General features: G+C 47.0%; 1 protein-coding gene and 1 long non-coding RNA gene across 2 annotated transcripts; both read left to right on the plus strand.

The window, feature by feature from the left end:
- Positions 1-1,131: 1,131 nt before the first annotated feature.
- On the plus strand, positions 1,132-26,720 carry LOC311119376 (UTP--glucose-1-phosphate uridylyltransferase; the record flags this gene model as incomplete). The annotated part of the gene is made up of 8 exons (XM_084194087.1): positions 1,132-1,317; positions 4,666-4,799; positions 11,978-12,134; positions 12,944-13,084; positions 13,535-13,732; positions 21,828-22,070; positions 24,831-24,935; positions 25,237-26,720. Coding segments are annotated over 8 exons (1,272 nt in total), but the record flags the coding sequence as incomplete, so codon positions are not given.
- LOC311119377 lies at positions 18,966-19,737 on the plus strand. The gene is made up of 3 exons (XR_014611937.1): positions 18,966-19,101; positions 19,151-19,395; positions 19,641-19,737. It is a non-coding gene; the product is annotated as an uncharacterized lncRNA (long non-coding RNA).
- Positions 26,721-27,799: the final 1,079 nt, after the last annotated feature.

Consider the following 27,799-nt stretch of genomic DNA (forward strand, 5'->3'; position numbering starts at 1 on the left):
ATCCAGACGGGAGATAACAAGTGCCTGGATTAGGACCTGTGCCGCTTCCTGTGTAAGGCAGGGTCGTACTCTCCTAATGTTGTAGAGCATGAACCTACAGGATCGGGTCACCGCCTTGATGTTAGCGGAGAACGACAGGGTGTTGTCCAGGGTCACGCCAAGGCTCTTCGCACTCTGGGAGGAGGACACAACGGAGTTGTCAACCGTGATGGCGAGATCATGGAACAGGCAGTCCTTCCCCGGGAGGAAGAGCAGCTCCGTCTTGTCAAGGTTCAGCTTGAGGTGGTGATCCGTCATCCATACTGATATGTCTGCCAGACATGCAGAGATGCGATTCGTCACCTGGTTATCAGAAGGGGGAAAGGAGAAGATTAGTTGTGTGTCGTCTGCGTAGCAATGATAGGAGAGGCCATGTGAGGATATGACAGAGCCAACTGACTTGGTGTATAGCGAGAATAGGAGAGGGCCTAGAACTGAGCCCTGGGGGACACCAGTGGTGAGAGCACGTGGTGCGGAGACAGCTTCTCGCCACGCCACTTGGTAGGAGCGACCGGTCGTGGCTGGGTCTTTCAGCATGACAATGATCCCAAACACACCGCCCGGGCAACGAAGGAGTGGCTTCGTAAGAAGCATTTCAAGGTCCTGGAGTGGCCTAGCCAGTCTCCAGATCTCAACCCCATAGAAAATCTTTGGAGGGAGTTGAAAGTCTGTGTTGCCAAGCGACAGCCCCAAAACATCACTGCTCTAGAGGAGATCTGCATGGAGGAATGGGCCAAAATACCAGCAACAGTGTGTGAAAACCTTGTGAAGACTTACAGAAAACTTTTGACCTGTGTCATTGCCAACAAAGGGTATATAACAAAGTATTGAGAAACTTTTGTTATTGACCAAATACTTACTTTCCACCATAATTTGCAAATAAATTCATTAAAAATCTTACAATGTGATTTTCTGGATTTTTTTTCTTCTCATTTTGTCTGTCATAGTTGACGTGTACCTATGAGGAAAATTACAGGCCTCTCATCTTTTTAAGTGGGAGAACTTGCACAATTGGTGGCTGACTAAATACTTTTTTCCCCCCCACTGTACATTGCCAAAGGAAACATATTTTAAATGTGTCTCTCTCCACAGATCCAGCCCTATGATAAGATAGCAGCGCGGCCCCTGCCGGACAGCCTGGCAGACAGTCTCAACAAGCTGGTGGTAGTCAAGTTGAACGGAGGCCTGGGTACCAGCATGGGCTGTAAAGGTCCAAAGAGCCTCATCAGCGTCCGCAACGAGAACACGTTCCTGGACCTCACCGTGCAGCAGATAGAGGTACCGGTCATATCTGTTATGTCATGCCATATCTGCTGTATAAGAGGTGTCATAATTGTCATTATGTCATCATAACATGTTATAACAGATATGTGCCACGTGAATGTTGTAGGCATGACATAAGAGGTGACATTTCATCAACCCTCAGCCCCATCTCTCAAAACGTACCAAACCAAGTGACTGGGCGGGGCTGTCGATGGGCTGAAGCAATGACTCCAGACTACAGATTATGACTTTAATGAGGGAGAGAAGACTGGGCACACACACACACACACACACACACACACACACACACACACACACAGTTGTACAACTAACCTTGTGGGGACACACAATTCAGTCCCATTCAAAATCCTATTTTCCCTAAACCGTACCCTTACCCTAACCCTAACGTTAACCCAAAACCCTAACAACCCTAACCCTCGCAACTAACCCTAGCTCCTAACCCTAAGCCTAATTCTAACCCTAACACTAATTCTAACCTTAACCCTAAACCCTCTAGAAATAGCATTTGACCTTGTGGGGACCAACTAAATGTCCCCAGTTGGTCAAAGTTTTGTTCGTTTTACTATTCTTGTGGGGAATTCTGGTCCCCACAAGTATAGTTAAACACGTCTAGACACACACACACAGAGAGAGAGAGAGAGAGAGTGATGACTGAGAACTTTTACTCAGGGGAGAGGACGGAGGTGGGAGTTGGGGAACATTAATGTGAGTTGGTATCCATTTTCTCCCTAAATGGCCTGATTCACAGTGGAGGTAATATGACTATATCTGGAGGGTAAAATGAGTGCCAGAACCACTGGGATGTGAGACCGATACAGGACACAGTGTGTGGAGGGGAGAAGAGTGTTCATGACGTGGATGTTGATTAAGGCAGCCCCCCGCACCTCTCTGATTCAGATGGGTTGGGTTAAATGCGGAAGACACATTACAGTTGAATGCATTCAGTTGTACAACTGACTAGGTATCCCCCTTTCCATTTCCTTTCCATGCAGCCGTTACGCTTCACACACATACAAACACAGACGACCACATAACCCCTGTCCACACAAGTCTGCAAACAATTACCGCCTCTCTCTTGCTCTGACACACACACACCTCTCAGTTCCAGCACACTGCCTTCTCTGTCCTCCCTCTGCCTGGCCAAACCCACAGACCTGCCCATAGAAAAACAGCTCTCCTTTCAGTCAGACTGCCTGAAGACATTAGAGCGCTTTACACAGACCCTCAACTGATCTTATACTATACTGAACAAAAATAGAAACGCAACATGCAACAATTTCTAAAATTTTACTGAGGTACAGTTCATACAAGGAAATCAGTCAATTGAAATAAATAAATTAGGCCCTAATCTATGGATTTCACATAACTGGGCAGGGGCACAGCCATGGGTGGGCCTGGGAGGGCATAGGCCCAGCCACTTGGGGGCCAGGCCCACCCACTGGGGAGCCAGGCCCAGCCAATCAGAATGAGTTTTTCCCCACAAAAGGGCTTTATTACAGACAGAAATACTCCTCAGTTTCATCATCTGTCCTGGTGGCTGGTCTCAGACGATCCCGCAGGTGAAGAAGCCAGATGTGGAGGTCCTGGGCTGGCGTGGTTACATGTGGTCTGCGGTTGTGAGGCCGGTTGGACGTACTGCCAAATTCTCTAAAACGACGTTGGAGGCGGCTTATGGTAGAGAAATGAACATTCAATTCTCTGGCAACAGCTCTGGTGGACATTCCTGCAGTCAACATGCCAATTGCACGCTCCCTCAAAACTTGAGACATCTGTGGCATTGTGTTGTGTGACAAAACTGCACATTTTAGTGGCATTTTATTGCCCCAGCACAAGGTGCACCTGTGTAATGATCATGCTGTTTAATCAGCTTCTTTATATGCCACACCTGTCAGGTGGATGGATTATCTTGGCAAAGGAGAAATGCTCACTAACAGGGATGTAAACAAATTTGTTCTCCACATTTTTGAGAAATACGCTTTTTGTGCGTATTTCTGGGATCTTTTATTTCAGTTCATGAAACATGGGACCAACACTTTACATGTTGCGTTTATATTTTTGTTCAGTATACATATCATATCTGTCTACCCCTCTCTCTGCAGGATGAAGGAATACATACATGTTATGTGCCTAAAGGACAGAGGCAGGGAGAGAATGAGAACATGTGCTTGTGATTTGGAGAGTGGGAGAGGGAGAGAAGGGGTATTTTCTTAAAGCCACAGAACCTCTTTATCCCTCCTTCTCTCTGTCTCTAGTCTGCTGGTATGTGTATGACCTTTCTGCTCTGTCCTGGGGCCCTCTGAGGATATGGGAGTTCCTAACTTCCCAAAACTCATAAAACGAAACTTTAAATGATTGCACTAAATCTAAACAAACATCCTACAGTGGAATAGATCCTGTTATGCTGACCTGTTGCGCCAGTCAGACAGTGTGTGATTTCCTGGTACTTATGTTGTATGTGTGTTTGTGTCATATCCTGGTAGTTACGTTGGTTGGTAGTGGAGTTGAATTCCCACAACCTCGCTTCTCCTAGGACAGTCCCACCCTTGATGACCTCATAATGACCTCATAAAGCCGAGACGAACCTCGACCAGCCTGGTTGCTTCATAAACTCCACCACACACCCACACAGTTTGGTAACGGTTTACCGTAACAACCCCTCCCTCATTAAAATCTGGAATCTAGAGTCTTCGGGCTTGTTCAGCATTGCAGCCGACCGTACTGCCGACTAACCGATCTACAAATCACCTTGCATTATAAATAACTACTCATTATGATTTGTAGATCAGTCAATCAATCAGTCAGTCACAATGCATCACGGATTTGATGCTCTCCAACACTGCCATTGCATTAGCTCCACCCAGCCTGTCACTTGGTTTGCTGTGGCCAGTATGGCCGCCAAGCACTCCTTTCACCTGTTCTCAATCCAATATGGCCGCCAAGCACTCCTTTCACCTGTTCTCAATCCAATATGGCCGCCAAGCACTCCTTTCACCTGTTCTCAATCCAATATGGCCGCCAAGCACTCCTTTCACCTGTTCTCAATCCAATATGGCCGCCAAGCACTCCTTTCACCTGTTCTCAATCCAATATGGCCGCCAAGCATTCCTTTCACCTGTTCTCAATCCAATATGGCCACCAAACACTATGGGTTTATTTACCCCTCTCATTTCTCTCAGCACATGTACAACACCAAAAACAATACAATACACCTTAATTTAACTTGATTTATTTCATTTAGCATTTCTTTGTCCCCGCAGCACTTGAACAAGAGGTACAACACAGATGTCAATACAATACAACTTTATTTAACTTTATTTAATTTTGCATATCTTTTTCCCTCAGCACTTGAACAAGAAGTACAACACAGACGTTCCTCTGGTCCTGATGAACTCCTTCAACACGGATGAAGACACCAAGAAGATCCTTCAGAAATACACACACCACCGCGTCAAGATACACACCTTCAACCAGAGCAGGTAACACACGCACCACAGTATGTCTCATATCCTGCTGGATCAGAATATATGAGACATACGGGACATAAAACTGGACATCCTGTCTGTAGCGGTAATGAATGGACTCTAAAGACAGGAAAAATCCACCCAAAAGCACTCATTCCTTTAATTTACAGTGTTAAATAGCACTAATATGTGAGTATGTTTTCTGAACAAATATTTCATTTTGGCGTTATAATAAAGTTGGTAGCAACATGGAAAATCGTTGTGGAAATCTGTTGCAGCTCAAGTCGACTACAAAATCCACAATGCAATGCTCTCTCTATGGGCTGACTGGCTATCTAGCAAGCAAACGTAGCTACACACAATAATACCAAAGACAATATCAGCATGTAAAGTAGCTAGTTAGCTGTAAAATCGCCTAAACAAACTGCACTATCAATAGTGACCCACCACCTGGATTCGGTCCTATGTAGCAACATTTGATATTGTGTTTTTTACATTTGATTAAAGTAGAGACTCAGAGCTAGAAAATTGTATATCATACACTGCAGTTGAGGAACAAAGGGAATGTAATTCTGCTTAGAAAGTTGACAAACCTGTAACCCCCCTTTTGAGAAAATGGCCTTTGAATGCTTTGGTACACCTACTGGAGAGCTCTTCTTTGTCTCCAGCCATTCAGTATTTTTCACACCCTCTTAAGCCTTAGCCCCACCCATCTCTTTAAGGATTCAAATGTGAGGCCATGTGCTAAACAGAGTGAGTAGTGTAGTAAACAACCAAAGATTTCAAGACTAAAAGTGGTAAAAGTAGTAGCCTACAATAAGTAAAAATACACTTTATCTAGTCCTTGGTCTATATCCTAATCTGACTTTGGTACAGGTAATTTTGTTCTTCACATTACCGTCTCTGGTAAACACACACTATATCAAATAAAATCTAAGTGTATTTGTCACATGCACAGGATACAGAAGGTGTAAACGGTACAGTGAAATGGTTACTAGCAATATCAAAAACAGAAAGTGTCCAGATAAAAATAATGTATACATATTTTATCATTATTAAATGACGCTTACCCAGACACACTTGTCTAAATTGAAGGGTCATGTGACCCCCCCAGGCACATCTAGCTAAGTGGATGGGGCTCTATTGTCTAGACATGTACACATGTTCATGAAATACAATAAATGGCCGTAATCAATAGATGGCGGAATCACCCCCAGACCCAGCTGGCTAACTTGATGGGTCATGTAATCATCTGGCGAAGTAGTTAACTAAACAATGAACCGGCATAATCCCAACTCATGCTACCAATACGAACATTGTCATAGCTGTAGTATGAATCTGCAGGTAGCTAAAGCTAACCAACTAGGTTCAATGTTAGCTAGCTAACATTAGGCTAAAACGAGCAATGCAAATGGATTTCTGATTCAAATAATATTACTACATAGATCATACACGTAATGTTAGCTAGCGAGCCAGCAAGCTAATGTTCGCCAGCTAGCGAACAGTACGCTTTAACTTGCAATGAAAACAACTAAATGATTAGAATATTTGAAAATGTAGCTAAACTCTTACCCACATGGATGAATGCTTCACGGCAGACTGGAACCATTTAACTCTGTTTTGTTTGTTTGTAGCTACATCTTGTTTGGCCAGCGTTGTGTCAATTCACTCTGGTTTACACAGACCGTGGTGTGTGCAAAAAGTAGCCCATCACAACTTTTTCCAACTGATCTGTCGATAGCGCCTGCTAAATTAAGGGCATCAATGTTGTTGAGAAAAGTAGCTAAACTTTTGTAGTTCTCAATGGCTAACGTTATATCTTTTAAAAACGCTGCGGTAGAAAGGACTATCAACACATACAGTACAGAGCAGCTCACGTTATGACCGAAGTATGCTACATGGCAGACCAATCCAAACTCATCACCCGGCATGTCCAGCCCATTCATTATCTCAGCCAATCATGGTTAGCGGTAAAGGTACTTGTCTTTTTCCGTGGCTAAACCAACTATGCTCGGAATTTTAATAATTGTATTCATATTTACAGATGGAATACAAGTCTGTTATTAAGGCACATGAAAGTTCACATGTTCCAGGGCGCATTTCTGCCAAAAAACACACAAAAAAAAGAAGTTCAAAAGCCTCTCCTGTGAAGTAGTGACGTGCGACATACGCCTGCCTAGCTTCCTGAAACGGGTCACAATTTAGGAGTCTACAATCTCACCATGTTCAACCTGCAGATCGACGTGCCGCAGAGTGGAGTCTGACATTCGCAACGGCAGATACAGTGCCTTCGGAAAGTATTCAGACCCCTTGACTCTTTCCACATTTTGTTACGTTACTAAAACGTTCTAAAATGAATTAAATCGTTTTTTCCCCTCATCAATCTACACACAATACCCCATAATGACAAAGCAAAAATAGGTTATTATAAAATAACATAAAATAAATGGAAATATCACATTTACATAAGTATTCAGACACTTTACTCAGTACTTTGTTGAAGCACCTTTGTTAGCAATTACAGCCTCGAGTCTTCTTGGGTATGACGCTACAAGCTTGGCACACCAGTATTTGGGGAGTTTCTCCCATTCTTCTCTGCAGATCCTCTCAAGCTCTGTCAGGTTGGATGGGAAGCGTTGCTGTACAGCTATTTCCAGGTCACTCCAGAGATGTTCGAGCGGGTTCAAATCCGGGCTCTGGCTGGGCCACTCAAGGACATTCAGAGATTTGTCCCGAAACTACTCCTGCGTTGTCTTGGCTGTGTGCTTAGGGTCTTTGTCCTGTTGGAAGGTGAACCTTCACCCCAGTCTGAGGTCCTGAGCGCTCTGGAGCAGGTTTTCATCAAGGATATCTCTGTACTTTGCTCCTTTCATCTTTGCCTTGATCCTGACTAGTTTCCCAGTCCCTGCCGCTAAAAAACATCCCCACAGCATGATGCTGCCACCACCATGCTTCACCGAAGGGATGGTGCCAGGTTTCCTCCAGACATGATGCTTGGCATTCAGGCCAAAGAGTTCAATCTTGGTTTCATCAGACCAGAGAATCTTGTTTCTCATGATCTGAGAGTCTTTAGGTGCCTTTTGGCAAACTCCAAGTGGGCTGTCATGTGCCTTTTACTGAGGAGTGGCTTCCGTCTGGCCACTACCATAAAGGCCTGATTGGTGGAGTGCTGCAGAGATGGTTGTCCTTCTGGAAGGTTCTCCCATCTCCACAGAGGAACTCTAGAGCTCTGTCAGAGTGACCAGCAGGTTCTTGGTCACCTCCCTGACCAAGGCCCTTCTCCCCCGATTGCTCGGTTTGGCCGAGCGGCCAGCTCTAGGAAGAGTCTTGGTGGTTCCAAACATCTTCAATTTTAGAATGATGGAGGCCACTGTGTTCTTTGGGACCTTCAATGCTGCAGAAATGTTTTGGCACCCTTCCCCAGATCTGTGCCTCGACACAATCCTGTCTCAGAGCTCTACTGACAATTCCTTCAACCTCACGGCTTGGTCTTTGCTCTGACATGCACTGTCAACTGTGGGACCTTATATAGACAGGTGTGAGCCTTTCCAAATCATGTCCAATCAATTGAATTTACCACAGGTGGACTCCAATCAAGTTGTAGAAACATCTCATGGATGATCAATGGAAACAGGATGCACCTGAGCTCAATTTCGAGTCTCATAGCAAAGGGGCTGAATACTTATGTAAATAAGGTATTTCTGTGTTTTATTTGTAATACATTTGCAAAAATGTCTAAACCTATTAACAAAATGTGGGAAAAGGGGTCTGAATACCATGCTACGTCAATGGGCTGCATGGTGCATTATGGGCGATTCTGAGACAAGGAGCGCTGTCCTTCGAGTGAATGGGAGTGTATTGAGCGCTAGCTCAAAATTCCAACATTAGCACGAATTTCGTCAACAAGAAGTACAACATTACAATACTTTTCCAAGATGTGAGATAATTAACTTGCTATCTGTAATATCGTATAGTTTTGTAATATAGGCAAGTTTCTCGACCAATACACTGACTTTGAGAAGGGATTGTGTTACGATTAGTTTAGCAACCGCGTGACGCAGCATGACAACGTGAACGCGATTTGTCGACAGTCTACTGGGTGGGGCGTTATACTTTCCTTCATTCATTTCCTTTCTATAATATCTCAGGCAGCTGAACCACGCAACGCACCCTGGACTAAAGAGGCAAACAAATAGGAAAATGTGCTAGACCCTCCGTTAAATTACACATTTCTCGAGGTAGGAGTATCGCTAAAATATGACCAATGGCTCATTTGAGAGAAGACATCCTCCCGAGTTATGACATCTAGCAGTATTGAAATCTGACATCTATGATAGACGTTTTCGCGATCTAAAAGTTGTATTCCTTTTAACTTCCATTGTAGTGAGAGCGACTTTATCGCAGTTCTACGTCATAGCGGCCGGATTTCTGCCTGCTTGAACGCCATTAACTCAGTGAAAACATGAAATTACCCATGGAATCGATAGAACATCACTCAGAGATGCACAAAAACAATATAACATTCAAAATGGGTGAACCTTTCCTTTAAGCAGTGGACTGTTGAATTGGACTGTAGACTAAAAGGCTTGTAGTGTTAATATTTGATCAGCCTCTCCTTTGCCTTTGGAATACAATCAAACACAGTGAGGATCAAGCTGGAGTGTGTCAAAAAGCCTGGTCAGATGACAACTTAATCCTCTTTTAATGAGGCCCCTTCCCTCTCTTCCCCCATTTCCCATCTCCTCTCCTCCCCCATTTCCCCTCCCCTCTCCTCTCCCTTCCTTCATTCTCCTCTCCTCTCTTCCCCTCTCCTCTCCTCTCCTCTCCTCCCTTCCCCTCCCCTCCCCTCCTCTCATCTGATCCCTCTTATCCATGCCAGAACTGTCTTCCCCCTTGCCCCACTCCTTCCTCTTCTCCTTCCCTCTCCCCTTCTCCCTCCTCTCCTCTCTTCCCACTCCTCTCCTTCCCCTCTCCTCTTTGCTTCTCTCCTTTCCCCTTCTCTTCTCTCCTCTTTTCTCATTTACACTTCCCTCTCTGTCCATGTTATCCGGGTTCCTTGGGACATCCCTACCCCATTGAAGTTGAATTGTAAAATGGGTATGGTTATGGTAGTCCCAAGGATTCCGGATAGCACGACCCCTCCTCTCTCCTCCCCTCCTCTCTCCTCCCCTCCTCTCTCCTCCCCTCCTCTCTCCTCCCCTTCTCTCTCCTCCCCTCCTCTCTCCTCCCCTCCTCTCTCCTCCCCTTCTCTCTCCTCTCCTTCTCTCTCCTCCCCTCCTCTCTCCTCCCCTCCTCTCTCCTCCCCTCCTCTCTCCTCCCCTTCTCTCTCCTCTCCTTCTCTCTCCTCCCCTCCTCTCTCCTCCCCTCCTCTCTCCTCCCCTCCTCTCTCCTCCCCTCCTCTCTCCTCTCCTTCTCTCTCCTCTCCTCTAATGTTCCCTCTAAGCTGCTCCAATGTGTGCCGCTCCCCTTGGACTGCCACGCAGAATAAATATTAGCCCTCGCAGAGAAGCACGAGATTGAACTTCCCTCAACTTTCTACAGTTTTCCCCTTTAGTTAACACTATCAACGTTTCCCGTAACTGGGGGAATTGTGATCGACTCAACGCAACATTAGACACTTTCAATGCAAGTGGATAAACAGGTTAATGTCAAGCCCTGCATGTTTTTTTCAAAGATCTCATGGAATGTAGGCCTACGTTTAACACCACACATTGGCTGCTACTGTAGGCTGGATGATAGAACAGCTATTTCCATGTTAAAATGTTATGGGATGCATTTTTCTCCATTGTTTTTGATGGTAGGCCACTCTGATAGGCCTACATTATGATCAAATAGCCACAGTAGCCTACTTGTCCACTGTTATATCTGTAAGTTAAAGCGGGTACAGCCTCAGTGTTCACAGTAAACACGCGCCGGAAGTTGCACAGAATTTTCACAACGTTAAAGTTTGCGCTCAGTAGACCTGAAATTTGCTCAGTGCTGAAAAACATTAGAGGGAACATTGCTCCTCTCCTCTCCTCCCTCCTTCCCTCTCCTCTCACCTGACCCCTCTTCCCCTAGCCAATACCATCCTCCCCTCTCATGACCAGACAGACAGACAGATCTCAGGTCATCCTCCCCTCTTATGGCCAGACAGACAGATCTCTGGTAATCCTCCCATCTTATGGCCAGACAGATCGATCTCAGGTCATCCTCCCCTCTTATGGCCAGACAGACAGATCTCAGGTCATCCTCCCCTCTTATGGCCAGACAGACAGATCTCAGGTCATCCTCCCCTCTCATGGCCAGACAGACAGATCTCAGGTCATCCTCCCCTCTCATGGCCAGACAGACATATCTCAGGTCATCCTCCCCTCTTATGGCCAGACAGACAGATCTCAGGTCATCCTCCCCTCTTATGGCCAGACGGACAGATCTCAGGTCATCCTCCCCTCTTATGGCCAGACAGACAGACAGATCTCAGGTCATCCTCCCCTCTTATGGCCAGACAGACGTATCAAGTCATCCTCCCCTCTCATGGCCAAACAGACAGACAGATCTCAGGTCATCCTCCCCTCTTATGGCCAGACAGACAGATCTCAGGTCATCCTCCCCTCTCATGGCCAGACAGACAGATCTCAGGTCATCCTCCCCTCTTATGGCCAGACGGACAGATCTCAGGTCATCCTCCCCTCTTATGGCCAGACAGACAGACAGATCTCAGGTCATCCTCCCCTCTTATGGCCAGACAGACATATCAAGTCATCCTCCCCTCTCATGGCCAAACAGACAGACAGATCTCAGGTCATCCTCCCCTCTTATGGCCAGACAGACAGATCTCAGGTCATCCTCCCCTCTTATGGCCAGACAGACAGATCTCAGGTCATGCTCAGCTCTATAAGGAGACATTAAACGTTCTCCTTCCTAATCTGCTCTTATCAGCTGATAAACATTAAGTGATGACGGCTCCTTGTTCTGTTCAGTTGGTCTTGCCATCATTCACACATTCCTAACAGGATTCCTAACAGAATGCTATCCTGGGTTGAAGAAACATGATGTTTAATGAGATAACATTGAGGATTACATTTCCTATGATTTAAACGCAAAACATGAAACCTGTAAGTAGCCTGCAATTGGGTTGTTTAACTAAAATTAATTCACTCTCTCTCCCCCTCTTCCTCCCTCCACCCCTCCCCTCCCGCCCTCTCTCCCAGGTACCCCCGTATTAACAAAGAGTCCCTCCTGCCTGTGGCCACAGACATTGGTATGACGGGTGAGAACGCTGACGTGTGGTACCCTCCTGGCCACGGGGACATCTACGCCAGCTTCTACAACTCTGGCCTGCTGGATCAGCTCATCGCAGAGGGCAAGGTACACACACGCGCGCACACACACGTACACGCATGCACATACGCACCAGAGGAGGCTGGTGGGAGGAGCTATAGGAGGACGGGCTCATTGTAATGGCTGGAATGGAATGAATTGAACGGTATCAAACACATCAAAGATATGGAAACCACGTGTTTGACTCTGTTCCATTTATTCCATTCCAACAAGCCCGTCCTCCTATAGCTCCTCCCACCAGCCTCCTCTGACGCACGTATGTACACACACACACACACAAACACAAACACAAACACAAAGGCAAGGTAACTACCCTATCTGCAGCACTGACCTCTTTTTAAAGAAAACACTTATTTTATTTATATAATTTGTAAATGATATTAAATAATTCAGCCTTCGCTGCTATTGATACTATGTTTCTTGTCTTGTGTAAAATGATAATTCCATAACGTTGTAAAACCACAGGGGGGCAAAGTCAAACCACTGAGTTCCAAGGCACCAATATACTGTATCACAGGAGGTTGGTGGAACCTTAATTGGGGAGGACGGGCTCGTGGTAATGACTGGAGCAGAATCAGTGGAATGGTATCAAATACATCAAACACATGGTTTCCTGGTGTTTGATGCCATTCCATTTGCTCCGTTCCAGCCATTATTATGAGCCGTCCTCCCCTCAGCAGCCTCCTGTGAAATATACACTGAGTATACCAAACATTAGGAACACCTTCCTAATATTGAGTTGCACCCCAGGAAGAGTAGCTGCTGCTTTCGCAACAGCTAATGGTGATCCTAATAAAATACCAAAATACACCCCCCTTCTCCCTCCCTCGCTCCAGGAGTACATCTTTGTGTCTAATATTGATAACCTGGGTGCTACGGTGGACCTGAACATTCTGCACCACCTGGTGAGCCAGCCCAACGGGAAACGCTGTGAGTTCATCATGGAGGTCACCGACAAGACCCGCGCTGATGTCAAGGTGGGTGGCAGGAGGGGGAAGACGGCGGACATTTTGTGGTCTCTTTAATGGTTTATTCTGTCTTCATAAATGTTTTATTCACCTCTCACTATTAACACGTTATTCATCATTTATTCACAGTTTATAAAAAGTTCATTCAATTGTTGTTCATTAATTAAATTGTTTAATTAATTAATGTGGAATTGTTATATCTTATTTTTTTACTGTTAAATGAATAATATATAGCCATTTATTCTTAAAGAATATAACGTATAAATAAATAATGAGCTTTAGTTAAACTGTACTACCCCATCAGAACCCAAAATAACCTCTCTGTGACTCTCTGTCTCGGTGTCTCTCTGTCTCTCTGTCTCTGTCTCTCTGTCTCTCTGTCTCTGTCTCTCTGTGTCTCTGTCTCTCTGTCTCTGTCTCTGTCTCTCTGTCTCTGTCTCTGTGTCTCTGTCTCTACAGGGCGGTACCCTTATCCAGTATGATGACAAGCTGCGTCTGCTGGAGATCGCCCAGGTCCCCAAGGCCCATGTAGATGAGTTCAAATCAGTCACCAAGTTTAAGATCTTCAACACCAACAACCTGTGGATCTCTCTGGGTGCCATCAAGAGGCTGCAGGAGCAGAACGCCCTGGACATGGAGATCATCGTTAACCCCAAGGTGAGAGGCCAGACAGTTAGGCATACACACACACACCGCACGCAGATTGTGTGCAGGTTTTGCATAGGTCAACACACACACACACACACACACAAAAACACTTTAGCTCAGTACATTTTGATGCTGTTTCGGTCAAGGCAGTCCAGCTCAGGTCAGACCAGCTGAATGTATAGAAGACCAGCTGAATGTATAGGATATATTCTATGGCTCAGAATGCCTAATATAATTTCCTGAGCCCCTTAACCATATATTGTATCCCCCAAATGATTAATAGTCTAATTTCAACAGCTGAAAAAAATCTAATAAATCAACTGTAAACTTCTCAATGAGGAGGCAGAGAGAGGTGGTGCAGAATTCCTCTTCAGTTTCACTCCGACTCAAAATACCTGCTCTGTTCCCTCCCCTCTCTTCCCCTCTCCTCCCCACCCCTCCCCTCTCCTCTCCACCCCTCCCCTCTCCTCTCCACCCCTCCCCTCTCCTCTCTTCCCCACCCCTCCCCTCTCCTCTCTTCCCCACCCCTCCCCTCTCCTCTCTTCCCCACCCCTCCCCTCTCCTCTCTTCCCCACCCCTCCCCTCTCCTCTCTTCCCCACCCCTCCCCTCTCCTCTCTTCCCCACCCCTCCCCTCTCCTCTCTTCCCCACCCCACCCCTCTCCTCTCCTCCCCACCCCACCCCTCTCCTCTCCTCCCCACCCCACCCCTCTCCTCTCCTCCCCACCCCACCCCTCTCCTCTCCTCCCCACCCCACCCCTCTCCTCTCCTCCCCACCCCTCCCCTCTCCTCCCCACCCCTCCCCTCTCCACCCCTCCCCTCTCCTCTCCTCCCCACCCCTCCTCCCCACCCCTCCCCTCTCCTCTCCTCCCCACCCCTCCCCTCTCCTCCCCACCCCTCCCCTCTCCTCCCCACCCCTCCCCTCTCCACCCCTCCCCTCTCCTCTCCTCCCCACCCCTCCTCCCCACCCCTCCCCTCTCCTCTCCTCCCCACCCCTCCCCTCTCCTCTCCCCTCCACCCCTCCCCTCTCCTCTCCCCTCTCCTCTCTTCCCCACCCCTCCCCTCCCCTCTCCTCCCCACCCCTCCCCTCTCCTCTCTTCCCCCCACCCCTCCCCTCTCCTCTCCTCCCCACCCCTCCCCTCTCCTCTCCTCCCCACCCCTCCCCTCTCCTCTCCTCCCCACCCCTCCCCTCTCCTCTCCTCCCCACCCCTCCCCTCTCCTCCCCACCCCTCCCCTCTCCTCCCCACCCCTCTCCTCTCCTCCCCACCCCTCTCCTCTCCTCCCCACCCCTCCCCTCTCCTCTCCTCCCCACCCCTCCCCTCTCCTCCCCACCCCTCCCCTCTCCTCCCCACCCCTCCCCTCTCTTCCCCACCCCTCCCCTCTCCTCTCTTCCCCACCCCACCCCTCTCCTCTCCTCCCCACCCCACCCCTCTCCTCTCCTCCCCTCCCCACCCCTCTCCTCTCCTCCCCTCCCCACCCCTCTCCTCCCCACCCCTCCCCTCCCCTCCCCTCTCCTCCCCACCCCTCCCCTCCCCTCCCCTCTCCTCCCCACCCCTCCCCTCCCCTCTCCTCCCCACCCCTCCCCTCTCCTCCCCACCCCTCCCCTCTCCTCTCCACCCCTCCCCTCCCCTCCCCACCCCTCCCCTCCCCTCTCCTCCCCACCCCTCCCCACCCCTCCCCTCCCCTCTCCTCCCCACCCCTCCCCACCCCTCCCCTCTCCTCTCTTCCCCACCCCACCCCTCTCCTCTCCTCCCCACCCCACCCCTCTCCTCCCCACCCCACCCCTCTCCTCCCCACCCCACCCCTCTCCTCTCCTCTCCTCCCCACCCCTCCCCACCCCTCCCCTCTCCTCCCCACCCCTCCCCTCTCCTCCCCACCCCTCCCCTCTCCTCCACCCCTCCCCTCTCCTCTCTTCCCCACCCCTCCCCTCTCCTCTCTTCCCCACCCCTCCCCTCTCCTCTCTTCCCCACCCCTCCCCTCTCCTCTCTTCCCCACCCCTCCCCTCTCTTCCCCACCCCTCCCCTCTCCTCTCTTCCCCACCCCTCCCCTCTCCTCTCTTCCCCACCCCACCCCACCCCTCTCCTCTCCTCTCCACCCCACCCCTCTCCTCTCCACCCCACCCCTCTCCTCTCCTCCCCACCCCTCCCCTCCCCTCTCCTCCCCACCCCTCCCCTCCCCTCTCCTCCCCACCCCTCCCCTCTCCTCCCCACCCCTCCCTTCCCCTCTCCTCCCCACCCCTCCCCTCTCCTCCCCACCCCTCCCCTCCCCTCTCCTCCCCACCCCTCCCCTCTCCTCTCCACCCCTCCCCTCTCCTCTCCTCCCCTCCCCTCCCCTCTCCTCTCCTCTCTTCCCCACCCCTCCCCTCTCCTCTCCTCTCCTCCCCACCCCTCCCCTCCCCTCTCCTCCCCACCCCTCTCCTCTCCTCCCCACCCCTCCCCACCCCTCTCTTCCCCACCCCTCCGCTGTATTACCATAGATTACACTTCTCATTTAACTGAGAGGCTCAGTGTGTATATCCGTGTGTTTGTGTAGAAATATCAATTTATTGTCTGTGTGTGTGTGTGTGTGTGTGCCTAGACACAATCATGTACCATGTCTGTTTGTCTCTCATTTCACTGCCCTGAGACATGACAGAGTGGCACTGCCCTGAGACATGACAGAGTGGTACTGCCCTGAGACATTACATTACAGAGTGGTACTGCCCTGAGACATGACAGAGTGGCACTGCCCTGAGACATGACATTACAGAGTGGTACTGCCCTGAGACATGACAGAGTGGTACTGCCCTGAGACATGACAGAGTGGTACTGCCCTGAGACATGACAGAGTGGTACTGCCCTGAGACATTACATTACAGAGTGGTACTGCCCTGAGACATGACAGAGTGGTACTGCCCTGAGACATGACAGAGTGGTACTGCCCTGAGACATGACAGAGTGGTACTGCCCTGAGACATGACAGAGTGGTACTGCCCTGAGACATGACAGAGTGGTACTGCCCTGAGACATGACAGAGTGGTACTGCCCTGAGACATGACAGAGTGGTACTGCCCTGAGACATTACATTACAGAATGGTACTGCCCTGAGACATGACAGAGTGGTACTGCCCTGAGACATTACATTACAGAATGGTACTGCCCTGAGACATGACAGAGTGGCACTGCCCTGAGACATGACATTACAGAGTGGTACTGCCCTGAGACGTGACAGAGTGGTATGCCCTGAGACGTGACAGAGTGGTACTGCCCTGAGACATGACAGAGTGGCACTGCCCTGAGACATGACAGAGTGGTACTGCCCTGAGACGTGACAGAGTGGCACTGCCCTGAGACATGACAGAGTGGCACTGCCCTGAGACATGACAGAGTGGTACTGCCCTGAGACATGACAGAGTGGCACTGCCCTGAGACATTACAGAATGGTACTGCCCTGAGACATGACAGAGTGGTACTGCCCTGAGACATGACATTACAGAGTGGTACTGCCCTGAGACATGACAGAGTGGTACTGCCCTGAGACATGACAGAGTGGCACTGCCCTGAGACATGACAGAGTGGTACTGCCCTGAGACATTACATTACAGAGTGGTACTGCCCTGAGACATTACATTACAGAGTGGTACTGCCCTGAGACATGACAGAGTGGTACTGCCCTGAGACATGACAGAGTGGTACTGCCCTGAGACATGACAGAGTGGTACTGCCCTGAGACATGACAGAGTGGTACTGCCCTGAGACATTACATTACAGAATGGTACTGCCCTGAGACATGACAGAGTGGTACTGCCCTGAGACATTACATTACAGAATGGTACTGCCCTGAGACATGACATTACAGAATGGTACTGCCCTGAGACATGACAGAGTGGCACTGCCCTGAGACATGACATTACAGAGTGGTACTGCCCTGAGACGTGACAGAGTGGTACTGCCCTGAGACGTGACAGAGTGGTACTGCCCTGAGACGTGACAGAGTGGTACTGCCCTGAGACATGACAGAGTGGCACTGCCCTGAGACATGACAGAGTGGTACTGCCCTGAGACATGACAGAGTGGCACTGCCCTGAGACATGACAGAGTGGTACTGCCCTGAGACATGACAGAGTGGTACTGCCCTGAGACGTGACAGAGTGGTACTGCCCTGAGACATGACAGAGTGGCACTGCCCTGAGACATGACAGAGTGGTACTGCCCTGAGACATGACAGAGTGGTACTGCCCTTAGACATGACAGAGTGGTACTGCCCTGAGACATTACATTACAGAATGGTCCTGCCCTGAGACATGACATTACAGAGTGGTACTGCCCTGAGACATGACAGAGTGGTACTGCCCTGAGACATGACAGAGTGGTACTGCCCTGAGACATGACAGAGTGGTACTGCCCTGAGACATGACAGAGTGGTACTGCCCTGAGACATGACAGAGTGGCACTGCCCTGAGACATGACAGAGTGGTACTGCCCTGAGACATTACATTACAGAGTGGTACTGCCCTGAGACATGACAGTGGTACTGCCCTGAGACATGACAGTGGTACTGCCCTGAGACATGATAGAGTGGTACTGCCCTGAGACATGACAGCGTGGTACTGCCCTGAGACATGACAGAGTGGCACTGCCCTGAGACATTACATTACAGAGTGGTGGGAAAGCAGAACATTGTTGATTTGTCTCCTAACAGTCTGTCTCCTAGAGGTTTACTAACACCAAGGTAAACACTACAACTCCAGTCTGTCCCCTAGAGGTTTACTAACACCAAGGTAACCACTACAACTCCAGTCTGTCCCCTAGAGGTTTACTAACACCAAGGTAACCACTACAACTCCAGTCTGTCCCCTAGAGGTCTACTAACACCACGGTAACCACTACAACTCCAGTCTGTCCCCTAGAGGTTTACTAACACCAAGGTAAACACTACAACTCCAGTCTGTCCCCTAGAGGTTTACTAACACCAAGGTAACCACTACAACTCCAGTCTGTCCCCTAGAGGTTTACTAACACCAAGGTAAACACTACAACTCCAGTCTGTCCCCTAGAGGTTTACTAACACCAAGGTAACCACTACAACTCCAGTCTGTCCCCTAGAGGTTTACTAACACCAAGGTAAACACTACAACTCCAGTCTGTCCCCTAGAGGTTTACTAACACCAAGGTAACCACTACAACTCCAGTCTGTCCCCTAGAGGTTTACTAACACCAAGGTAACCACTACAACTCCAGTCTGTCCCCTAGAGGTTTACTAACACCAAGGTAACCACTACAACTCCAGTCTGTCCCCTAGAGGTTTACTAACACCAAGGTAACCACTACAACTCCAGTCTGTCCCCTAGAGGTTTACTAACACCAAGGTAACCACTACAACTCCAGTCTGTCCCCTAGAGGTCTACTAACACCAAGGTAAACACTACAACTCCAGTCTGTCCCCTAGAGGTTTACTAACACCAAGGTAAACACTACAACTCCAGTCTGTCCCCTAGAGGTTTACTAACACCAAGGTAAACACTACAACTCCAGTCTGTCCCCTAGAGGTTTACTAACACCAAGGTAACCACTACAACTCCAGTCTGTCCCCTAGAGGTTTACTAACACCAAGGTAAACACTACAACTCCAGTCTGTCCCCTAGAGGTTTACTAACACCAAGGTAACCACTACAACTCCAGTCTGTCCCCTAGAGGTTTACTAACACCAAGGTAAACACTACAACTCCAGTCTGTCCCCTAGAGGTTTACTAACACCAAGGTAAACACTACAACTCCAGTCTGTCCCCTAGAGGTTTACTAACACCAAGGTAAACACTACAACTCCAGTCTGTCCCCTAGAGGTCTACTAACACCAAGGTAAACACTACAACTCCAGTCTGTCCCCTAGAGGTTTACTAACACCAAGGTAAACACTACAACTCCAGTCTGTCTCCTAAAGGTTTACTAACACCAAGGTAACCACTACAACTCCAGTCTGTCCCCTAGAGGTTTACTAACACCAAGGTAAACACTACAACTCCAGTCTGTCCCCTAGAGGTTTACTAACACCAAGGTAAACACTACAACTCCAGTCTGTCCCCTAGAGGTTTACTAACACCAAGGTAAACACTACAACTCCAGTCTGTCCCCTAGAGGTTTACTAACACCAAGGTAAACACTACAACTCCAGTCTGTCCCCTAGAGGTTTACTAACACCAAGGTAACCACTACAACTCCAGTCTGTCCCCTAGAGGTTTACTAACACCAAGGTAACCACTACAACTCCAGTCTGTCCCCTAGAGGTTTACTAACACCAAGGTAAACACTACAACTCCAGTCTGTCCCCTAGAGGTTTACTAACACCAAGGTAACCACTACAACTCCAGTCTGTCCCCTAGAGGTTTACTAACACCAAGGTAAACACTACAACTCCAGTCTGTCCCCTAGAGGTTTACTAACACCAAGGTAACCACTACAACTCCAGTCTGTCCCCTAGAGGTTTACTAACACCAAGGTAAACACTACAACTCCAGTCTGTCCCCTAGAGGTTTACTAACACCAAGGTAAACACTACAACTCCAGTCTGTCCCCTAGAGGTTTACTAACACCAAGGTAAACACTACAACTCCAGTCTGTCCCCAAGAGGTTTACTAACACCAAGGTAACCACTACAACTCCAGTCTGTCCCCTAGAGGTCTACTAACACCAAGGTAACCACTACAACTCCAGTCTGTCCCCTAGAGGTTTACTAACACCAAGGTAACCACTACAACTCCAGTCTGTCCCCTAGAGGTTTACTAACACCAAGGTAAACACTACAACTCCAGTCTGTCCCCTAGAGGTTTACTAACACCAAGGTAACCACTACAACTCCAGTCTGTCCCCTAGAGGTTTACTAACACCAAGGTAAACACTACAACTCCAGTCTGTCCCCTAGAGGTCTACTAACACCAAGGTAAACACTACAACTCCAGTCTGTCCCCTAGAGGTTTACTAACACCAAGGTAACCACTACAACTCCAGTCTGTCCCCTAGAGGTTTACTAACACCAAGGTAACCACTACAACTCCAGTCTGTCCCCTAGAGGTTTACTAACACCAAGGTAAACACTACAACTCCAGTCTGTCCCCTAGAGGTTTACTAACACCAAGGTAACCACTACAACTCCAGTCTGTCCCCTAGAGGTTTACTAACACCAAGGTAACCACTACAACTCCAGTCTGTCCCCTAGAGGTTTACTAACACCAAGGTAACCACTACAACTCCAGTCTGTCCCCTAGAGGTTTACTAACACCAAGGTAACCACTACAACTCCAGTCTGTCCCCTAGAGGTTTACTAACACCAAGGTAACCACTACAACTCCAGTCTGTCCCCTAGAGGTTTACTAACACCAAGGTAAACACTACAACTCCAGTCTGTCCCCTAGAGGTTTACTAACACCAAGGTAACCCGTGCTAACCTGCCATACATAGATAGACCCTAGGCTAGTGTAGATTTATTCCCCCCATATTTGCAGATTGGTGGTGTGTCCCAATAATCTCTCCTCCTTCCTGAAGAGTTCACCCGTTCACTATCCACATATTGAAAAGCGTTGGATTGGATTTTTGTAGATGTCTACAGGGACATTCCACCATTTCCTTATACCAGCCATTCCCTTCTAAATCCATGAAGGGAAGTGGACAAGTGCACACTTTGGGAGAATGGAGAGATTGAGGCGGTGCTGTAGATTAATCACATGTCCCATCTTTAGATCCTAAGACTCCGCTAGTTTTATTGGATGTACTGTATATTATATAATTACTGCACTGACGTTGTTAGCTAGCAGATGTGGTGAACAGAACACTACTGTATATTATAGAATGACTACCCTGACGTTGTTAGCTAGCAGATGTGATGAACAGAACACTACCGTATGCTGCAGGTGGTGAAGTGTTATTTCATTCTATAACTCACTGTGATACTCTTTTTGATATTAAGTGGATCATTCAGATCCTAGTGGAGCAGGTTAAAGCTTGTCTTATGACTGGCTCAGGGGTTCTCCAACTGAACCCACTACCTGAGGCCTACAGTACATTCTTCAGTGTGTGTGTGTGTGTGTGTGTGTGTGTGTGTGCTTGTCATTCTAACCACCTTTCCTCCCGCCAGACGCTGGACGGCGGTCAGAACGTGATCCAGCTGGAGACAGCGGTGGGCGCGGCCATCAAGAGTTTCGACAACGCCCTGGGCATCAACGTGCCGCGATCCCGCTTCCTGCCCGTCAAGACCGTCTCCGACCTCCTATTGGTCATGTCCAACCTCTACAGCCTGGAGGCGGGCTCTCTCACCATGAGCCAGAAGAGAGAGTTCCCTACCACGCCCCACGTCAAGCTGGGCAGCTCCTTTACTAAGGTAACTAACGTAACCCTAACCTAACTACTACTATAACTACTAACTTAACCTAGCCTTAACCACGCCCCACGTCAAGCTGGGCAGCTCCTTTACTAAGGTAACTAACGTAACCCTAACCTAACTACTACTATAACTACTAACTTAACCTAGCCTTAACCATGCCCCACGTCAAGCTGGGCAGCTCCTTTACTAAGGTAACTAACGTAACCCTAACCTAACTACTACTATAACTACTAACTTAACCTAGCCTTAACCATGCCCCACGTCAAGCTGGGCAGCTCCTTTACTAAGGTAACTAACGTAACCCTAACCTAACTACTACTATAACTACTAACTTAACCTAGCCTTAACCATGCCCCACGTCAAGCTGGGCAGCTCCTTTACTAAGGTAACTAACGTAACCCTAACCTAACTACTACTAGAACTACTAACTTAACCTAGCCTTAACCATGCCCCACGTCAAGCTGGGCAGCTCCTTTACTAAGGTAAGGCAGGATTCAATCAAAGGTGCTTTGTTGACTAGCTCATTGCATTTGAGCAACCTACATATATATATATATATAATAAATAAATATATATATATATATATATATATATATATATATAATAAATAAATAAAATTATAGAGCCCGACAGTGGAGGTGTCATAAAACCTAGCGGTCAAACAGGGAAATGGTTCCAATCGTTTTTCCACCATTAATCCCATAGGGGATTTTAGAAACACTTAAAATAAGGGCTGTGTTTTGTGTAGGCTTACCCTGACGTGACATTTGGATAACCATGTAAATCTCTCTCGGACAAGGTGACTTTTATCAATATATTTGGCTCTATTTACTCAGATTCTAAAATGCTAATTAGCATCAAAGTAGACATCATGCAAAACTACAAATCCCTGCAAGCTCCTGCACGTCATCTCTAGCTGACACCTTTGTTAACATCTATTGTGTCAATTTAAAACTTGCACAAGACAGTTCACAGAATTGTCAATTTAAAGAAATGTGGCCAATTAGTTAATTACTACATTTAGCAAACATTAGATAGTTAATCCAGAGATTCTTATCTTTGCTTTGATTCGGCAGTCTCATCCAGATCATCATGTCATTTGTAGTTCTTTAAGATAGCCACATTAGTAGCTAATTAGCATTTCATTTTTGGGGGGTAAATACAGGTGATAAAAGTCACCCTGTCCTAGAGAGATTTACACGGTTATCAAAACGTCACACCAGGGCAAGCCTACACACAACACAGCCCTTATTTTAAGTGTTTCTAACATCCCCTATGGGAAAAAGGAATGGTGGAAGAACTGTTGGAACCATTTCCCTGTTTGACCGCTAGGTTTTATGGGTATTATGACTCATACTGTGGTACTCTATGGCCAAATTATCTTTAAAGGCCCCGTGCAGCCATTTTTATCTCAATATCATATCATTTCTGGGTAACAATTAAGTACCTTACTGTAATAGTTTTAGATTAAAATGGTCAAAAAGAAACAAAAATAGCATTTTAGCTAAAAACTATTTCTCAAGCAAGAATTTTGCTAGGACTGTCTGGGAGTGGTCTCTGAAAATGAAAAACTAGCTGTTATTGGCAGAGAGGTTTGGAACTCATTTTCTCATTGGTCTATTAACTTAAATACCGCCTGGTGTAGTCACCAGGCAAACCAAAACTCCACCCATGCAAAACCTGCTGATTAGAAGGTCCTGTGTAGATTATTTTCAATCAGCAACTATCAGGAAATAATACAGATCATTTGTTCACACTATTACAGTGTTAGTTTCATCAGCTGTTGTACAATATAATACAAAACGCAGAAAAAACTGAATTTTGACTGCTCTGGGTCTTTTAAGTGATGCCAAACCAAATATTTAGTTACTTTTTGTTGATTTCAGTTGATTTGGCCATAACAAAAAAATGTGGGTTGCATTTATCACTTCCATTGATTGTTTGCTAGCGATGGCTAATGTTGCTGTAGTTTGTAGTGGCTGTTTAAAGAAAACCGAACCATGGATTACAGTTTCTCCTGGCCCATAGACTACTTTCAGGGTGAGGAACCATCTTACATCAAGTTGTAAAATCCTGAACTTCCCCTTTAATTGTTTAATGAACGTCTCTGATTGGTGAAATAGTTTTCTCACCTTGTGTGCGGTCTGAATCAGTCCCTGATTAGGAGGGAAGGAAGAACAGAAGTGTTTTGTTTCTTAAGGAGCATAGTTGAATAGCCCGTCCTGATGAAACACATCCTCTCGGTGTTTGTTGGTTCAGATACATCCTCTACATGCTGACCTTTATTCACAGTACATTTGAATGGACGTGACATGCTGACCTTTATTCACAGTACATTTGAATGGACGTGGCATGCTGACCTTTATTCACAGTATATTTGAATGGGGCATGCGTAGGGAAACTTAAGATCCTTGTCCTTTTCTTCTCACTGTATCTCCTCCTACAGTTGAACTAAAGCTAAACACACCAAACTCTGCATACATGTTCTGTTTGTGTTGAGGTGGTGCTCCATTGTTGTACCACCATACATTCATCCTCTATTTATACAGCTCATCCAATGGGAGTAAACATACCAAGATAGAGCTCTCTCTCTCTCCCTCTCTCACCTCAAAGTATTTGTTATGGCTCTAAACTCAGCATTACCTGTCTGTGTGTCTGTGTGTCTGTGTGTCTGTGTGTGTGTCTGTGTGTCTGTGTGTGTGTGTGTGTGTGTGTGTGTGTCTGTCTGTGTGTGTGTGTCTGTGTGTGTGTTAACAGGTCCAGGAATACCAGACGCGGTTCGAGAGCATCCCCGATATGCTGGAGCTGGATCACCTGACTGTGTCAGGTGACGTCACGTTCGGAAAACAAGTTTCTCTGAAGGTGAGTTCACAGGCCCCTGAGTTGTTCCTGGCTAGGGCACATGGTCAGGGAAACCTCTTGTCCCTATATTATCTCATGAGCAATAGCTGTGATGGGCCAAGATGGAATGAAGGAACTTTACAATAACGATAACTGTGATAGCCCAAGGTGGAATGAAGCAAGTTTATAATAACAATTTATGGCTAAATGCCTGTTGAAATGTGTTAACAAAAAAAAAAATTAAGGGTCAAATAAATGATAGTAAAAACCAAATAAACGAAACCTTTACGTCCCTCCTCTCTATCTCCTTTCCTCCCTGTAGGGAACGGTAATCATCATAGCCAATCACGGAGATCGTATCGACATCCCGGCTGGAACGATACTGGAGAACAAGATCGTATCGGGCAACCTTCGCATCCTGGACCACTGAAGCCTTTAACGACTATCCCCAGCACCACCGTCATGTGACCAAGCCAGACACATCCACCACCGTCATGTGACCAGACACATACACCACCATCATGTGACCAAGCCAGACACATCCACCCCAACCATGTGACCAGACACATCTACCACCATCATGTGACCAGACACATGCACCCCAATCATGTGACCAAGCCAGACACATCCACCACCATCATGTGACCAAGCCAGACGTGATCCAGACATACCCAACAGATACTGATGTGAAGTGATGTCCATGCAATACTGTACCAGTAGTATTTCAGCTCCCTACCCATCAGATGGCCTTACTTGATGAGAATGATGATAGAAGTCATATGGATGTGATATCCTGTGTGACGTCAATGGGGGTTCCAATATCCACTGTACATGTTAGTACAGTCTTAGGCTGGGATTCAACCCGATCGCGGATTTGGACAATGCGCCATTTAAAGGTAACTTTTGATTGAGCCGACATATGCAGCGTTTACCGTGAATGTGGTGTCCACGAACATGGGAACATTGCCTTTAAGACGTGCATTACAGACAAAGCGGGATCGGATTGCATCCCTGCCCTAATTAACAATTCAATATTATATAATGTCCACAACAATATCGAAGGAATACCAATCCACAATATTATGAAATACTTGTCATTTTTTTATCTGACAAACTCCTTCAATCCTTTCAGTCTTTTTTTTTTTACATCAAAATGTTTATTTCACTGTAATCTTATTCCACCTGTACCTTACTGTGTCTGTTCATCCCCCTCTTCAATAGCTCTGTCCATAAAGAGAGAGAACGGTTGCATTTTCTCTACGTGTTGTTCTTACACAAACACAGAGAGTTGAAGACACACAGAGACCTACTGTAGGAGAGTTGATGACACACAGAGACCTACTGTAGGAGAGTTGATGACACACAGAGACCTACTGTAGGAGAGTTGATGACACACAGAGACCTACTGTAGGAGAGTTGATGACACACAGAGACCTACTGTAGGAGAGTTGACACAGACCTAGGGCTCGATTCAATCCGTATCGCCAAAGTTCAGTGTTATAGCGCGATTGAAATTAAAACGTAATTTCCGATTGAGCCGACCTATGAAACGTTTACAGTGAATGCAGTCTCTGCTAACGCGGTAACGTTGCCTTTAAATGTATATTGTGCTGTAGAGCAGATCTTCATCGCTACGGATTGAACGGAGTCCCTACTATTAGATCGTTGAATGACAACTCAACGTCTGAGGGGCCTATTGTCTGCAGAACGGGAGTCTGAAAGCAATACAAGTGTTGTCCTGAGACTGACAGGGGTCCCAGCTGCAGATATCTCTCTAGAGCTGAATAAAGTGCAATATAAAATTAACTCAAGCCTCTTGTCTGTGTTTTAACTGTTTTACAGGACTACTATGGAAATTTGGGAATTTTGACTTTTAAAGGTAATTTACGCTTGAGCCAACATTCGTAGTGTTTGCGATCTCTGTGAACGTCAGGGAAATTGCCTTTAAAAGGCACATTTTCAGTGTGTTTGTCGACAACACAACTTTCATTGAACCCTGGTTTCACTCTCATTACAGTAAAGTACAGCATCTGTCCTGTCTTCTCATTACAGTAAAGTACAGCATACAGCATCTGTCCTGTCCTCTCATTACAGTAAAGTACAGCATACAGCATCTGTCCTGTCTTCTCATTACAGTAAAGTACAGCATCTGTCCTGTCTTCTCATTACAGTAAAGTACAGCATACAGCATCTGTCCTGTCCTCTCATTACAGTAAAGTACAGCATACAGCATCTGTCCTGTCTTCTCATTACAGTAAAATACAGCATACAGCATATGTCCTGTCTTCTCATTACAGTAAAGTACAGCATACAGCATCTGTCCTGTCTTCTCATTACAGTAAAGTACAGCATCTGTCCTGTCTTCTCATTACAGTAAAGTACAGCATACAGCATCTGTCCTGTCCTCTCATTACAGTAAAGTACAGCATACAGCATCTGTCCTGTCTTCTCATTACAGTAAAATACAGCATACAGCATATGTCCTGTCTTCTCATTACAGTAAAGTACAGCATACAGCATCTGTCCTGTCTTCTCATTACAGTAAAGTACAGCATCTGTCCTGTCCTCTCATTACAGTAAAGTACAGCATACAGCATCTGTCCTGTCTTCTCATTACAGTAAAGTACAGCATCTGTCCTGTCTTCTCATTACAGTAAAGTACAGCATACAGCATCTGTCCTGTCTTCTCATTACAGTAAAATACAGCATACAGCATATGTCCTGTCTTCTCATTACAGTAAAGTACAGCATACAGCATCTGTCCTGTCTTCTCATTACAGTAAAGTACAGCATCTGTCCTGTCCTCTCATTACAGTAAAGTACAGCATACAGCATCTGTCCTGTCCTCTCATTCTCAAACTCTTTACTTCACATTAGCGGTGTTC

This window comes from Coregonus lavaretus, assembly GCF_964263955.1.
Source record: "Coregonus lavaretus genome assembly, contig: HAP1_SCAFFOLD_3715, whole genome shotgun sequence".
NCBI lineage: Eukaryota > Metazoa > Chordata > Actinopteri > Salmoniformes > Salmonidae > Coregonus > Coregonus lavaretus.